Source organism: Cynocephalus volans, chromosome 1 (assembly GCF_027409185.1).
Source record: "Cynocephalus volans isolate mCynVol1 chromosome 1, mCynVol1.pri, whole genome shotgun sequence".
NCBI lineage: Eukaryota > Metazoa > Chordata > Mammalia > Dermoptera > Cynocephalidae > Cynocephalus > Cynocephalus volans.
Genome location: NC_084460.1, coordinates 32488938 through 32506656, shown reverse-complemented (window position 1 = coordinate 32506656; position 17719 = coordinate 32488938). Strand labels below are relative to the sequence as shown.

The following is a 17719-nucleotide window of genomic DNA, read 5'->3' as shown; positions in this document are numbered from 1 at the left end:
ACTGGGGACTCACAGAGGGGGCAGAAAAAGATGAAATCTATTGAGTTGTTCATGAATGCAAGAGGATCCAAGAACCCATGGTCATGACTCCCCAAGTTGGAGGCCATAGTGGAGATGGGGCATCCCCCCAGGTGGAGAGGAGCTTGTCCAGATGCAAGTGTGTTTGGGAGAGGAGCCCTGGCCCCCAGCAGCCTGCTTCCTAACCCCAGTCAGGGACACAGCCTTACCTGGACAGTGGGGTGGGTGGACATTCGAGTGGAGCCTCCCCACCTTGCCCTGCTAGGGCAAGTGCAGTTCCCCCTATATATTCAATTATACACTCCTTCATCTCCCTCTCTTTTCACTTGTTGGAATCTTGGATTTGTCTGTTCATCCAAAAAGCATTTATTAGGCACTTAGTGTGTGCCAGACCCTGTGCTGCTGCTTGGACACAAAGATGTGAATGAGTCCAGGCGTGGTCTGGGGCCTTGATCTCTGGGACCCCACCACTCCTGCCCCCAGTGCTTAAGCAAGATGAGCGAATGAGTGAATGTGTGGAATGTTGATCAGGATAGGGTCTTCCTGGGTGACCTAAGGAACTGAACTGGTGATCTTAACCAGAAGCCTAGGAGCTGAACCTATCCAACAAAAACCCTGTGGTTGGGCCAAGGTGGATAAAATCAGTGCACAGAGGCAGAGCAGCAGTCTTTTTTTTTTTTAAAAAAGACCGGTAAGGGGATTTCAACCCTTGGCTTGGTGTTGTCAACACCACGCTCAGCCAGTGAGCCAACCAGCCATCCCTATATAGGATCAGAACCCGTGGCCTTGGTGTTATCAGCACCGCACTCTCCCGAGTGAGCCATGGGCCAGCCCAGCAGTCTTGATAATGCATTAAAAATCATAACTTTTGAGCACTTACTGTCTTCCAGACACCAGCCCAAGCATTCCGTTGTTTATTCCTCATAGCAGCCCTTGTGAGTAGACTATAGCAATCCCCTTTTACTGCTGACCAACCAGACTTTGAATAGTTAACTTCTCCTGGGTCACAACCAGTCGGTGCTGGAACCAGGCTCGCATCTGGTTTTCTCATCTGCAAATTCCTCATTCTGATATTAAGGGATTGCTCGCTGTACTTAATGGATGAGGAAAATTTGGTGGACTTGAGAGGCTGTGGGAGGAGCCTCATGGGTAGCTTCTGGCTGTCCTGGGAGATCTTCAGGGACAGAGAAAGGCAGTGAGCAATGGAGGCGGGCAGGCAGTGGCTGGTTTCCTTTCTGGCCCTTGTTTTTCCTGGCCTGCCTTGCACACTGCCAAGGGGTCCGTGTCGAGCTGGGCTTGGGCCCAGGCAAAGGGCAGAGCCAGGGAGGGCCCTCTTCCCTTCCGGCAGGGACAAGGCGCCATGGTCATTTCCGAGACTGGTGGGTGTGGGGTGCTGGGCTGTGTGCCCCACACATGGCTCCTGCTGGCAAAGCCCTGGCACCCTAAACTACACTGGCCCCTCAGCCAAACCCCCAGGGCTCCCAGCCCAGCTAGGCTTTGAGCAAGTTGCTTCCGATCTGAGCTTCAGTTTCCTTGTCAGTAAAATGGGGACAGGATTGGGGTACAGATGAATGAATCTGGCGCACAGTAGGTATTCAACATATGCTAGTGCCCAGCCCATGCAGGAATGTAGTTGCAGGCCTTCCTTATCCCCACAGGCCCCTTTCCTGGCCTTCCACACCCAGCCAACAGGAGACAGGACAGAGGATGCCCTCCGGAGATGGGGTGCTGTTTCTGCGCAGTCCTGGAAGGACTGGAGATTGCAGCTCTGTTACTTCTTTCTGTATGGATGAGTTGGACACCTGCCCAGCCTTTGTCATTTCAGGCATGGTCTACATCCCAGACAATTAGAAATAGGTCTCTGGGTCACTTTGTGACCTCCAGCAAGTCATGTCTTTCTCTGGGCTTCAGCTTCTCGGAGCAGCAGCCACCACTCACCCAGCGCTCACTGTGGCAGGTGCTGGGCCAAGCCTTTTTGTGCAATAGCTGATTCAATCCTCCTGTTGGGCCTGTGAGGTCAGGCCTATTGTTACTGCACCCATTTTATAGTTGAGGAGACTGAGGCACAGAGCAGGGAAGTGACTTGCCCGGAATCACATGCTGGTCACTGGCAGAGATGGAATTCATCGGGTTTCCACTCCAGCTTATTCCCCATTCTTTGAGATGAGCTTTGTTCCTACCACAGGCTCTCATGAGGACTGGGTAACAGGGTGGCTGAGAAAGGCTTTTGGAAGCATTAAAGCCCCAGGTAAATGAAAAGGGATTTTTGAGAACAGGTGGGGCCTTCCAGCTTTCAGGGGCTGTATTGTGATGTAGACATTGGGAGCACAGGGTTCCTGGGTTTGGGTTTTGGTTCTACATCCTGGCTGCGTGACCCTTGGTGAGTTTCTTGACCTCTTTGTGCCTCAGTTTCCTCATCTGCTAAGTGGGGGTGCCTGCCTCTGTGGCTGAGGTGGGGTGGTCAGTGGGCCTTGTGACGAGGGCTGCCATCGGATCTAGCTTCCTTGTCTGCTCACACCCATCCCACCTCCCACCCTTGCCCAGGTCTCAAAGGACATCTCCATGCGGCTGCATAAGGAGCTCGAGGTGGTAGAGAAGAAGCGGGCACGGCTGGAGGAGGAGAACGAGGAGCTTCGGCAGCGGCTCATCGAGACCGAGCTGGCTAAGCAGGTGCTGCAGACAGAGCTGGAGCGGCCACGAGAGGTGAGGGCCCGTCCACCCTGGCAGGCAGGCATGTGCACACCCCACCTCACCAGTGTCTCTCTGAACCAGTCTCTGTTTGTAGGAAATGGCAGGTTCTGCCCCCCACACAGGGTTGTCTATTCATTCATTCCTCCAGCACGCATTTCCTGAGCTCCTACTGCATACATTGCATGCTGGACACTAAGGATACAGAGGTGAATGAAATACACCCAGCTCCTGTCCACAAATAGCTCCCAGGCTAATGAGAGAAATAATCATCTGTTAAAGAACCACAGCTGCTGGGAGGATTAACTGAGAAAACATGCAACAGTGCCCAGCATAGGGCCCGGCGCTCTGTGCCTCAATGTCCTCATCTGTAAAATGTGGCAGTAGTGCCCCAAATTGTTGTGAGGACTAACTGCCCCAAGTTGTTGTAAGTACTAACTGGGATAACTTGTGTGGAGATGCTTTAGGGACTGCCAGGTGCTGCCATTCAGTGTGAAGTCTGTGCTGGGGCTGGATCTCAGGCCAGTGTCTCTGGGGTACTAGATGCTTCCTGAGTGTGACCCTCAGGCACCATCCTCTGTCTTTGCCAGTTCTTCTTCCTTGCACACCTTCTCCTCCTTCTGCTGTGTTAGGTGTACGGTGTGATAGGCACCATGGTAGACAATTTATTTCAAATTTTTATGAAGGCCCAACGAGGTTGTGATCATGCCCACTTCATGGATAAGCAAACAGGGAGAGAGAGGGAGGGATGTCCTCCAGGTCGTGCAGGGTCCAGTGGTCTCTGCAGAATACTGATGGGAAACAATAAGCCTAGGTGACCCTTAAAGACTAGAATTCTCTTGATTGCAGGGGTCTGTGTTCCAGGCGGCCTGGGGTGGCTTTTGGCTCTGAGGTATGGCGGGCCTTCGCCATCTAGCTGCTTATGAGGTATCCTGGGATCATACATCCTTCTGGGGCACACTCCTCGCTGCTTCCGCAGAAGGCGGGTGTGCCAGTGTTCCAGAACTGGACGCCACAGCCCTGAGGCCAGAACAGCCCTTCAGCTGCCCTTGACGCAGGGCGTGTTGGTGTGATGTGCCAGCCATTCTCAGTGTGGAGAGAGAGGAGGCACTTGCTGCTAAAGGCTGCTGCGGAGCCCTGCCCTGTTTCAAGGCTGGTGGGAGGCCCCCTCCCTTCATGCAGCCCCCTGACCCCCATAGCCTGGCCCCTAATATAGGCCACCGTGTTCACACTGTCTTGTTGCTGCCACCCTTGATAGTGAAAGAAGGAGACAATTTCAGAAAGCACCTTAGAGGTCAGCCTTTCTTGTATGGGTGAGCAGGCTGAGGCGCGGGGAGGAGGGGCTTGCCTGAGCTCATCCAGCCTGTCCTTCGCAGAGATGTGGCTGAAACCCTGAAGCCACTTCCCGTGCTGAGTCCCACTTTCTTCACTTGTGACATAACAGTGGTAACAGTACCCAGCTTATGAGGTTGTTTAGGATCATTCATAAAATCGAGTAACTATAGAATACTATGAAGAAGTTAAAAAGAATAGGTAGTACAGCATTTCCTCAAAACATTAAACAGATTTACTGTATGATCCAGCAGTTCCACTTCTGGGTATATACCCAAAAGAATGAAAGCAGGGACTCGAGGAGATACTTGTACACCCGTGTTCATAGCATTATTCACAATGGACAAAACCCAAGTGTCCATCAGCAGAAGATGGATAAACAGGTGTGGTATATACCTACAGTGGAATATTATTCATCCTAGAGAAGGAATGCGGTACTGGTACATGCTGCAGCATGGATGAGCCTTGAAATCATTATGCTAAGTGAAATAAGCCAGACACAAAAGAACAAATGCAAGTATCATATGATTCCACTTCTGTGAGACACAAGAGTAGTCAAATTTACAGAGACGGAAAGTAGAATGAGATTCACCAGGGGCTGGGCGGGGAGAGAGAGTAAGGAATTACTGTTTAATGGGTACAGAGGTTCAGTGTGGGATGATGGAGGGTTCTGGAGATGGATGGTGATGGTGGTTGCACGACATTGTGGACGTATTTAATGCCACTGAACTGTATACTTAAAAATGGCTAAAAATGGTAAATTTTATGTTATGTATATTTTACCACAATAAAAGAAAAAAAAGGTTAAAATGGTAAATTTTGTATTACGCATTGTTTACCGCATTAAAAAAAAGGCTCTGATTCTTTCTCTTCCAAAAACAAAAAAAGAGGAAGGTAGATTTACATGTACTGATATTGAAAGTTCTCCAAGTTACATTATTAAGTGGAAAGGAAGATTATGGAACTATACGTATTGTGTGATTCCACTAATTATTTTGAAAAGCCAAACAAGCCACAGTGGTTTTGAAGCATGTATGCATGTGTGGAAATGCATAGCAGACGTCTGCAGAGAGACCTTCTCCTTCTGGAGGTCTCTTTCACTTTTTAGTCTGTTAATGCCATAGTTACATTTTAAAAAAAAAAAAAAACAGTAAGCATGTCTTTGGGTGTTATTTATGAAATTTTAAATGAGGCTAAGCTTGGAAAGGGTTCTTTGTGGTGTCTGGCGCAGAGTAGGTGTTCAAGAAACACTGGTTCTCGTCCCCCTGGAAGCTGATGGCCGTGAGGCTAGTTCAGCCCCCCTGACGTGCCTGTGGTGTCTCGGGATCGTGGGCAGGAGGCAGGGCCTGTGTTTATTTGCTGTTTGTCCTCTCCCTCCTTCCTCTCCTTCCCAACGTGGTTTCTATGGAGACAAGGGTCCCTTAGCAATTCTTCTGCCAGAGCTGCAGTTCCATCATGGAGATCTGCCTTTGCCATCCTGACAGGTTGCCGAGGCGATGCTGTCACCCGGCTGGGAGCCCCTGGCCTGAGCTGATGTGGTTACCAAGGAGACAGCTCTTCACTAGAGTGAAGGGAGGGTGGCAAGCCCTAGCCGGGCTCTGTGGTGGCACTGTCGCCCAGCTGGGCTGCAGCTCGAGAATCGTAACACCAGCCACCCCCTCATCCACTATTATTCCCCCTCCTTGTATATTAGGCAGAAAGCCAGTACCAGTGTTGGTGTGATTTATTATAATATAGCTGCTGTGTCTGAGGGCTAACTCTGTACCAGGCACCGCACCAAGCATTGTACACGCATTGTCACGTGGTTTAACCCTCCTCGCAGCCTCCCCACCTACGTAGTGTTGTCCCCATTTTATAGGTAGGTGCTACTCTTTCCTTGGCAATCTTTAAATTGCGGTTTTATTCACATAACATACAATTCATCATTTCAAAGTGTCCAAATCAGTGATTTTCAGTTTATTCATGGTGTTGTACAACCATCACCATTATCTAAACCCAGAACATTTCCATTGCCCCCAAAAGTAACTCCATACCTGTTAGTAGTTACTCCCCTCTCTCTCTTCTCTCCAGCTCCTAGCAACCACTAATCCACTTTCTGTCTCTACAGATTTGCCTGCTTTGGACTTTTCATTCAAATGGAATCATGCTGTATGTGATCTTTAATGACTGGCTTTTTTTACTTAGCATAAGGTGTTCAAGGTTTCTCCATCCATGTTGATGCATGTATCAGGACTTCATTTCTTTTTATGGCCGAATAATAATCTGTCGTATGGATAGGCGACGTTATATTTGTCCTTTCATCAGTTGATGGATATTTGGGTTGTTTCCACTTTTTGTCTATTATGAGTAATGCTGTAAACATTCACGTTCAAGTTTCTGTGATTATGTGTTTTCTGTTCTTTTGGGCATACACTCAGGAGAAGTGCTGTATACAGATGGGACTGAGGAGAGACAAAAATGGGATTCAAACCCAGGACTCTGTCTCCCAAACCCACACGGCTCTCAATAGCCCTGCCCTGCTTGCCCCACCCAGTGGATTTTCTCCGATCCTGTTATGTTTTTAGAACCTCTGGAGAGGCTGCTTTCTCCAGTGACTACCTCCTTCTCTGGCACAGGCTTCTAGTCCAATTTCCCATCTGATTGGGTAGAAAGGGTGCTGACCATAGCGCAGACCACTCAGGTTCAAATCTCAATTCTACCATCATCTGGTGCAATGTGTGAGGTGCAGGGTCAACCCGAACTCAGAGCCACACAGACCTGGGTTCGAATCCTGGCTTTCCTACTTATTTGTATATAACTATAACCTTGGGCAAATTGTTTTACTGCTCCAGTGCTTGGTTTGTTTACTTATAAAATGGGACTAGGAATCCGTGCTTCTCAGAGGTGTTTGTGAGCACTAAACAAGTCAAGCAGGTAACGTCCTTATCACAGAATAAGAACTAGTTAAGTAATTACTTTGAACGTTACCATCGCAACCAGCGCAATGACTGTGGGTCTGGATTAGCACTTACCTCAGTTAGATAAATATGTTTCTGCTGCATCTCCTCAGGAGCTCTCCTTAGGGAGCTGCCAGCCGCTCATGGAAGAAGCAGCTTCAGAGCAAATCGTCACCTGCAGTTGGCACCGTCTGTTTCTGTGACATTTGATTTGGGGCTCACATCTAAACCACTGTTTGTTTCCTCTGCTCTGACGAGGAGTCACAGGGCCTCTCTGTGTGGCTGTTTCAGCCACTCTGCAGAAAGAACACCTCAGTCTTTCAGGTATACCCCCCACCTCTGGTTCCTTCTAGAGCAAATTTTGTACACACAGCACAGTCTATGTTTTCAGTGAGACCTTTCCAAACATCACCTCCAAATTTGGTGAAAATCTGCCCAGCTGTTTTGGCAGAAGGTTCATTTTATTCCTGGGAAGTTTGGCCTTTGCGTCATGGCAGTGTGGAAGCAAAGGTGTTAGAGAGTAAAGGCCCCTCCAGAGCTGTGTTCAAACAGTTCTCTGTGCCGGGTTGGAGGCGCTCCCGGGAAGGAAGGACAAGGGAGCTTGTAGTTCAAGGCTCCTACTGGGAGCCCTTAGAGCAGGGATGTTAGATGCACCACCCTGGCTGCTCAAAGATGGCCTGTGTGTTGCTGGTGGGTGGGGTAGTCCCTGCTGCATGCCAGGCCACAGAGTGTGCCCTCAGGCTGGGCTCTTCCCTCGCGGCTGTGTTCCTGCTGGTGCCCAGGTGCTGCTCTGCCCCGTCCTGCCCTCCTGGGACATCTACCTCCTGGGACATCTACCTCCTGGGCAGGGGCTGGCTTCACCCCTGGAACATCTGCCTCTTGGGCAGGGACTGGCTCCACGAAGGGGCTCTGACAGGCCCTGGCTCCTTGGAGGGGCAGGGCAGCCCCCCAGCCACTCAGCCAACTGGTGCAGAAGGGAGGAAGGTCTTTGTGCTCTCTGAGCCTGCCTTGTTTTCCCCCCAGAGCTGCAGGGCAGTCTGGGAGCCCACAGGGCTTAGATGAGGTGGGGGAAAGGTCACATCCACCCAGAAAAGGCTGGAACCCCTCATGTCCTGAAAAAGTTCGTCCTTTCTGGTGAGGTTCCAGCTATTCAGCTGTCACCTTTTCCCTGCCTGTTGGAAAGGCTTTCAGTGACTTCTTGGGGAAAGTACGTTTTAAAAACATTATATTATGACCTTTCCCTTCCCCCAACAGGCCCTAATATACACTTGCAGAGAAAGATTAGAAAATACAAACAAGCCATAAGAAAAAAAAAACACCTCACCTGAAATCCAATATTCGGAGGGAATTTCTATTTGGGTTAAGGGTGCGTATACTTCCAATAAGTTTTGCTATATATACATACACACATATTTAAGTGTATAGGTATATATATATATATATATATATATATATATATATATATATATATTTTTTTTTTTTTTTTTTTTTTTTTTACCTAAAAAAGTGATATAACTCAGTGAAGCAAAAATATCATTACAAAAGCACATAAATGCATGCCTCACATACCTCTAAAGGAGAACTATGGCGAGCTCTGATTGTATTGGTTGCCTTGGGGCAGGAGAACTGGGTGACTGGGTTCATTGTATTCCTTTTTATATGTTTTGGATTTTGAATCATGTGAATGTGTCATCTATTCAAAAATAATAGAAATAATAAGAACTGCACGTAAAATAAAAGTAGAAAGCCTTCCGTCTCCACCTTCCTCAATTCTACTCTGACTTACCCATGATTAGCAATTAGCATTGTATCTTTCCAGGCCTTTCTCTGTGCTCATACAATGCATATTTGTGTGTATTTTTTTTAAGTAAAGATGGGATTATATTGTACACACTGTTTCTGTAACACATAAAATCGTACAGCATGAACATAGACTGTTTTTTTTAAATGCTGGATGTTTTAGGATTTTCTTCTGCCCAAGGTGCTTATTGTAAAAATCAAAGATCACAGAATCAAATAAACAAAGGAAGGAAAGAAGATCTAAAACACCACCATCTATTTCAGTATATTAAACACAGAGCCAAAGTTCTGGAAAAAGCCCCAGCAGGCCAGTCATCAGTGGACACCCCCAAGGAGGGGAGGAGAATGGGAGGGACTGTAAAAAGGAGGTCTTTGGCTTTATCTGCTTTGTGTACATTTTTTACAGTGAGAATGTATTTTTGTAAGTTAATTGATTTTTTTAAAGAAATATTGTAGAATTTTTTAATTATTTATTTATTTATTTATTTATTTTTTGGTGGCTGGTCAGTTCAAGATCTGAACGCTTGACCGTGGTCTTATAATACTGTGCTGTAACCAACTGAGCTCATCAGCCAGCCTTTAAAAATTTTTAAAAAGGAAAACATCTGGAAGACTATGTTCCCTGTTCCCCCCAAAACAAAGACTGGGGGGAAGTGCAAGGTGCAGGTCCCTTGTATTCTCATTATTAACAGCCTTAGACTCCCCACAATGCATCTACTAATACCGCCCTCTCCCAAACACACACATCACGTAACAGGGTAATATGCTATAGGTTTTATGTTTCTATTTAGTGACAGTTTTATTGAGATATAATTCATTTACTATGAGGTTTGCCTTTCCAAATGTATGGTTCCATGGTTTTTATTATGTTTACCCAGTTGTGCAACTATCAACACTCTCCAATTTCAGAACATTTTTGTCACCCCCAAAAGAAAGCCTGCACCCATTAACAGTCACTCTGCATTTCACCCTCCCCTAGCTCTTGGCAACCATCAATCCACTTTCTGTCTTTGTTTCTTATTCTGAACATTTCATGTAAATGGAATCATGCAATATGTAGCCTTTTGTGACTGGCTTCTTTCCCTTAGCGTGATGTTCTCAAGGGTCATTCATGTTACAGCATGTGTCAGGACTTCATTCCTTTCTGTGGCTGAATAATATTTCATTGTGTGCATTACACCACATCGTGTTTATCCATTAGTTAGTTGGTGGACATATTTGGGTTGTCGATTCTGTCTTTTAGGTTACTTCTTTCCCTTAACAGAGTGTCTAAGAGCCTTTGCCGTGTCAGCCAGTCTCATCCCCCAGTCCCCTTTAATGGCTTTGCATGATCTCATTTGTTCCTATGTAATGCCTGGGACCCCTCAGTGCCTTTGGAGACCCCTGGTTCCCCTGCCTCCCTGCCACTTCACTTCCTTCCTCCAGGGAGTCTGCAGAGCTTGCAGGGCTGTGGTCACCTAATCCGTGGCCCAGTTTTATAGATGAGAAAGTGAAATTTCAGGGAGAGGAAAGGGTTCATCCAGGATCACATACTCAGTGTTGTGGAGTCCCCAGAGTTCAACTCCCAGCTGAGGCCACAGCCCCCTCCCACCCACACCCACACCCTCTGCTTGTGATAGGTGGGCCCAGATCTGCAGCCTGATGGTCTGACCCCAGAACGCCCACCTTACCACTGCATGTGAGGTCTCCCTCTGAGCACCCCCACTCCAGGCCCCACATACTGGTAGTTGTCTGCTGCCCCCTGGCTCTTTGTGGAAGGACTTGTTTTGTGACCCTCACCCCCATTCCCAGGTCAGCTCTTCTCAAATACTGGCTTCTCCCTTGCTCTTGGCACCCAGGGTCTGAAATATCAGGCTTTGCCTTCCTGCCTCATTTGCATTTCAAAAGGTCTCTTTAGGATTTGATTGGGTTTTTTTTTTTTTTTTTTTTTTTTTATCTTGCAAAGGCTTTATTTGAAAATTTTGAAACTTACATCCCACAAGAATTCAAGAGTTTCACCACAAGAAGAAAGAGATAATACAAAAATATATATCACAGCATAGGAGCCAGATAAGAAGGAAAGAAGGAAGGTGGAAAAACCAGTGAGAAGTAGGGAAGAACCTGAGAAGGAAAGGGTGGAGAGGCAGGAGGAGAGAGAGTGGAAGAAGGAAGGAAGGACAGGTGATTGGGTTTTAAGATATACGTGAGAGCCCATCTGAAGTTCCTCTCCTTGGCTCAGTGGCTCACAACCTCGTCTGCACTTTAGAATCATTAGAGGAGCTATTTAAAAATACTGATGCCTGAGACCTACCCCAGACCAATTATGTCAGAATCTTTGGGGGTGGCACCTGGGGGCATTAATATATTTTTTTAAAGTTCCTCAAGGTAATTCTGATGTATACCCAGGTTTAGAACCACTGCACTAGCTCCACTCTGGCCCCCATCAAAGAAGGCACATTCTCTCCTACCAAATCTTTGGAACTTGATCAAGAGCTATGGATTTGCCTTGGGACCTTGGACAAGTCACTGCCTCTCTTTCTCTTGGTTTCAGTAACACAGAGCTTGGCTGTCACCTTCAGGGATCAGGCGTGAGAGGTGGGGATCGGGGATGAGCATGTGTCCAAATTACCTGGGACCATTTTCAAAAATAAACCAGCCCAACTTGAAAAGTCGAAAGCAACCAAAGCGCAGTTTCATTCCTACACAATTCACACAAACCACCCCTCTCTTGGGAGGAAGTATTTAATGGAATTATGCATCTAATTGAATAACTTTTTAAACAGCAAGAAACCTCTCAGTGTTGATTATTGTAACATTTCCTCAAATTCCCCTCCACAAGGCTTGTGCCATTTCTCATTCTTGCCAGCAATATATGAGCATTCTTGTTTGTCGTAGCTTCACCCATAGAAGGTGTTGTCAGATGTTTGGATTTTTTGTCAATCTGATAGGTGAGAAATGGTATCTCGGTGTATTTTAATTTACATTTTTCTATCATGAGTGGGGTTAAGCATCTTCATGCAGTTAAGATCCATCTGCCTTTCTTTTACTGTGAACTATTCTTCATATCTCTAGTTATTTTCCTATAGGTTTGTTGGCCTTTTTATTCTCTGTGAAGCTCTTTACCAATTTAAGATATCAATCCTTTGTTGGTGTTATAGATTGCAAATATTTTCCCAGCTTGTCATTCATAGTTTTACTTTTCTTAGGGTGTTTTATTTTTTCCTACATGGAATTTGCTTGTGTGATCAAATGTATCGATTATTTTTTACCTCTTGCTCTAGATATTTGAATCACTGTTTGTCATCAGTCTGTCATGATCATTTCTAAGCCCCCTGTGTCATTTTGATTTGTTGCACCTGTATTCATTTTGTTAATTAGTATTCATTCTGAATTAAAGTTCCCACCAGATGTTAGATCCCTGAGGACAAGATTTCCCTCCAAGATGGAGATTTGTGTGCAAAGGTTTATGGAGGAGTCCCTGTGGGAATAACAGCATCAGGAAGGGAGGCAGAGGGAGAAGTTGAGTCCCACCAATGGCCTCAGATGATACCATGGGGAGCTCAGGAGCTAGGCTGGCCCTTTAGGGTTGAGGCAGGGGGCACGGACCAGTCCTTGGATGTGGGCTCGCTACAGGGAGGGCACATGACCTTGGACAAGGTGGCTCTCCTCAACCAATGGCCATCACTTCTAGGGGTGCTCAGCTTAAAGATCTTAGCTGGGAGAATGAGTGTCTCTGTCCTGAAGGGAGATCTGGGCAGAACCACCACAGCATCATCCCAGGTACCTTGTCTGTCTCATTCATTGCTGTGTTCTCTACACTTAACTGTGTCTGGAACATGATAGCTGTTCCTCACTGTGCCTGGTGCATGACCCGTGCTCAGGAAATCTTTGATGAATCAATGAAAGACAAACAAGAGCAGAAATCCAGATTTCCAGGTCTTGGCCCAGGCCAACTGGATCACAATGTGGGGAAAGAGGGGAGAAACCCTGGGCAGGTGTGTTCAGAATCATCTCCTCAAGTGCTTCTGGCCTGTCCCCTGTTTGCAGCCTACTGGGGTGGTCTTGAGGGTCCCTCCAGCTCAGCCGTTGATGCTGGTGAAGGCCTTGACATGGCTGGGCTGGGCTGGGCTGGGGAGTGAGTGGGCCCTCAGTGCAACCCTAGGAACCAAGACTGCTCTTTGGATATGTTACCCTTGTGAGCTCTCAGTTCTGACTTTTTTATCTCCTTCTAGCATTCCTTGAAGAAAAGAGGAACCCGCTCCCTGGGGAAGACAGACAAGAAGGCTTTGATGCAGGTATTCCTAGCAGTCCCCACAGCAGCTTTAGTTTGAAGGCCTGAGCCTAACCCCAAGTTGCCTGGGGAGTCCCCAGAGGTGCCCAGTCCTGCCAGCTTGTTCATCTGCTTAGCTTCGCTGCCCCAAGCCCATGCTCTTATTGCTCTTTCTCCCCAAGAACAGCAAGCCGACTTACTGAACAGCACGACGATCAAATCCAAAGGTGTAGGTTCAGAGACACAGGCTTGAATCTTGGCTCTGCCACTTGGTTGCTATGTGATTGGAGCAAGTCACTTCAACTTTCCGGCCTCAGTTTCCTCATCTATCCCTAGCCTGTGGGGTTGTTGTAAGAATTAAATGGTGTGCTGTGTAGCACATGGCTTCTGGTGGTGCCTAATTGTCAGGGTGACAGGCATTTTTTATCATTATCTCATTTAATGCTGTCCATGGCTCTGGGAGGTGGGGAATGCTATTGCCCCATTTTAGAGATGAGGAAACTGTATAGTAATGGTAAGTCTCCCATCAGAATGTCACCTGCTGTCAGCTCCTAAGCTATGTGTGGTGCCCCATTCTTGCTGCAGTATCATCGTTCCCTTCTCTGCTTCCTCTCTGGACTCCCAGCTCCTTGAGGGTCAGGCTGCATCTGATCCATCCCTGTGCTCCCAGCATGTAGTTAGTGCTCCCCAAAATTCTGTGGCCAGTACTGAGCCTCCCAACACTAACCTTTCTGGGTCATGTCTGTCCCCATGCCATCGGGCCCCAGGAGGACAGTGCGGACCTGAAATGTCAGCTGCACTTTGCAAAGGAGGAGTCAGCCCTCATGTGCAAGAAGCTCACCAAGCTCGCCAAGGAGAACGACAGCATGAAGGAGGAGCTGCTTAAGTACCGCTCGCTCTATGGGGACCTGGATGGTGCCCTGTCGGCCGAGGAGCTGGCCGATGCGCCCCACTCGCGGGAGACTGAGCTGAAGGTGCACCTGAAGCTGGTGGAGGAGGAAGCCAACCTGCTGAGCCGCCGCATCGTGGAGCTGGAGGTGGAGAACCGAGGTCTGCGGGCCGAGATGGACGACATGAAGGATCATGGTGGTGGCTGTGGGGGGCCCGAGGCACGGCTGGCCTTCTCTGCGCTGGGCGGCAGCGAGTGCGGGGAGAGCCTGGCCGAGCTGCGGCGACATCTGCAGTTTGTGGAAGAGGAGGCGGAGCTGCTGCGGCGCTCCTCGGCTGAACTGGAGGACCAGAACAAGCTGCTGCTGAGCGAGCTGGCCAAGTACCGCTCGGAGCACGAGCTGGACGTGACGCTGTCGGAGGACAGCTGCTCTGTGCTCAGCGAGCCCTCACAGGAGGAGCTGGCGGCCGCCAAACTGCAGATCGGCGAGCTCAGCGGCAAGGTCAAGAAGCTCCAGTATGAGAACCGCGTGCTGCTCTCCAACCTCCAGCGCTGTGACCTCGCCTCCTGCCAGAGCACGCGGCCAATGCTGGAGACGGACGCTGAGGCCGGGGACTCTGCCCAGTGTGTGCCCGCTCCCCCTGGCGAGGCCCATGAGCCTCATGTGGCCCGGCTCTGCAGGGCCAGGGAGGCCGAGGCACTGCCTGGCCTGAGGGAGCAGGCCACCCTGGTCAGCAAGGCCATCGACGTCCTGGTAGCCGATGCCAATGGCTTCTCAGCGGGCCTCCGGCTGTATCTGGACAATGAGTGTGCTGACTTTCGGCTGCATGAAGCCCCCGACAACAGCGAAGGCCCCAGGGACACCAAGCTCATCCATGCCATCCTGGTGCGGCTGAGCGTGCTGCAGCAGGAGCTCAATGCCTTCACGCGGAAGGCAGACTCAGTCCTCGGCAGCTCTGACAAGGAGCAGCCCGAGCCCTTCTCATCGCTGCCTGCCTTGGGCTCCCAGGGGCCCTCCAAGGAGATTCTTCTGGCCAAAGACCTAGGCTCAGACTTCCAGGTAAGATGTCCCAGTCACAGGACCTGTTGCTTTTTTGTACTATAAACTTCTTACTGAACCATGACACACAGACAGAGAAGGTCACAAAGCACAGAAACGCAGCTTCACGAATTTTCCCATGGTGAACACACTCGTGTAATCATTACCCAGAACAAGAAACAGCATGTGACTAGCATCCCTGAAACCCTCCTCCTGCCCCCTTCTAGTCACTGCCCCTGCTCCCAAGTAACCCCCCTCTTAGTTTGGTTTTGTCTTTGAACTTTATGTAAATTGAATCCTGCTGTACAAACTCACTTGCACCTGGCTTCTTTCACTCAGCATTATGTTGTTGCATGTAGCAACAGTGTGTTTATTCTCATTAGTGGATGCTGTCCCATTGAGTGAATATACCACAGATCACTTATTCATGTACTATTGATAGATATTGGGGTTGGTTCCGAAGCCTTCCCTATCTCTTTGCCAGATTGCCCTTTCTTCTTTTATTATCTCTTTTGCAATTTTGTGTTTTAAAACAAGTATTATTTTTTAAAAAATCTCAGTCAGGTTCTATGCAAAGGCCAAAAAACTGAAAGTAATGAACTTCTAGCCTTGTTGGCTATAAAATACTACTTAGAAAAACTAACATAGCCAAGGCACTTGTCCAAAAAAAGCATTATTGCACAAGTCATACATAAATATTCAAAGAGTTTCAGGAGTGCCTGAGATAAAATAATGAAAACCTCTTCCCCTCAATTCCCACTTCCTACTGGTGCCACTGTTAACAGTCTGGAGCAGCACTGTTTAATATGGTGGCCACTGCTACCTGTCGCTACTTAAATTTGAATTAATAAAAATCACGTGCAATTAACAATTCAGTTCCTCAGTTACATAGCCACTGAGGTGTCCAGTAGTCGTGTGTGTCTGGTGGCACAGATCTAGAATATTTCATCTTTGTAATGTCCCTTTTCCTACATCTTCTCTCATATATTTGTTTTCCACCCAAATTGTTTTATGCTGTAGCTGCTGTTACTGCACAAGTTATTTTTCTCATGTGACTTACCTATTTGTTCATTTGTTTATGATGCTTTGTTTATTGTTCATGCACTTTTTGTGCTGAGTGCTGGAGTTGCCATGGTAAGCAAAAACAGGCAGGATTCCTGCTCCCATGCTCCTTATCATCTAGTGGGGAAGAGTTAATCAAACTATCATGCCAGTGAATGTGAAATTAGAAACAGAGAGGCAAGATTTGGAGGAAAGGTACATGGTTTTACAAATAAGGAACTTGACCTAGACCCCAGGGTCAAGGAAGGCCTGTGCTCTGACCTGAGGTCAGAGGGGTGGATTACCAGGGAAAGAGTATTATAAGCAGAGGGAACAGCCTGTGCAAAGGCATAGCTCAGATTGAGGTGCAAGGAACATGGTGTGTCCAAGGAACTAAGAGAAGGGAAGAGTGAGGCTGGACTGCAGAGAGCATTGGGGAAATTTGGTCTTCATCCTGAGAGCAATGGCAGGGATCTTCCCATGTCTGTGCAGAACGATTTAGCTCTTTCTTCTTAACAGCCACACAGTGGAGCCGTGCCATAATTTCAATAACTCATGCCCTGTTTATCTGGCTCGATCTTGCTTGATCAAGCCAGCAGACTGCCCCATGTTGAGTCTCCCTCTTGGTTCTTATTGAAGTAGGAATGAGCTGGGGCCACACAAGTAGTAGGACAGTTGGGGCTATTTCAGAAGGTTTGTGCACAAGACAGACATTCACAAAGTCAATGTTTTCACTCACCACTTACCTACTCATTCATTCTTTCAACATTCACTGGGTGGCAGCAGTGCTCCCAAACAGGGCTGGGTCTGGGCTGCAGAGGTGAATCCATCTGGGTTCCAGCCCTCAGGTGGGTGGTCAGCCTTTTATGGAGCCCAGAGGGCTTGTGTAGGGGCTGCTTCTGGCATCCCTCGGGCCCCTTCTCATGATTATTTTTGGACTCTTTTGCCTGTGCCTCTGGGTGCAGCCACCTGACTTCAGGGACTTGCCGGAATGGGAGCCCAGGATCCGAGAGTCCTTCCGCACTGGCGACTTGGACTCCAAGCTTGATCCCAGCCGCAGCTTCAGGCCTTACCGAGCTGAAGACAATGATTCCTACGCCTCTGAGGTAGGTCTAGGCCTGAGCAAGCAGGAGATTGGGTAGGAGGAGAGTGGCTGGGACCTCCTAAAAGCAGAGTGATCCATGGAGAATCTTAGCTGGTGATGATATGGGTTTTGAGCATTCCATTTGGTTCCAAGCTTCCTGGCAGCCAGGGCAAAAAAGGGAAATAAGTTCTTATGACCTAATCAAGGGAAGCCTATAAGCTTATCTGAAGAAATTGATTTTCTTTTCTGTACTAAATTCCACTGGGAATTTAATAATTTATGTCATTTAATGTAACTATTAATTTATGTAGCACGGAGGCAATAGTCTCTACAGTCAGGCTGTTTGGGTTCCAATTATAGGTCTATAATTTGATCTATAATACAGCTATGTGAGATATTAGATGTCACTTTACCTCTCTGATTTTCACTTTTCTCACCTGTAAAATGAAGGTCCCTCATAGGGTTGTTGAAAGGATTAAATACTTGAAGAGCTTAGTTTAAGGCCTGGCCCATGTTGGGTGAGGATGAGGATGATGGTGATGACACATCATTTGAACTCAGGGGACCTGAGTTTAAGTCTCTGTTCTATCAGGGCGTCATGTGTCCTTGGTAAGTCTCTGTTCTATCAGGGCGTCATGTGTCC

At 47.8% G+C, this 17719-nt stretch overlaps 1 protein-coding gene across 1 annotated transcript in view; it reads left to right on the top strand.

The window, feature by feature from the left end:
• Positions 1-17719, top strand: part of MTCL2 (microtubule crosslinking factor 2) — a 65095-nt gene that overhangs the window by 22326 nt on the left and 25050 nt on the right. The window contains exons 3-6 of the mRNA XM_063108690.1: positions 2563-2721; positions 12986-13048; positions 13791-14972; positions 16958-17098. Of these exons, the coding sequence (XP_062964760.1) occupies positions 2563-2721; positions 12986-13048; positions 13791-14972; positions 16958-17098 (1545 nt within the window). The remainder of the gene's footprint in view (positions 1-2562; positions 2722-12985; positions 13049-13790; positions 14973-16957; positions 17099-17719) is intronic.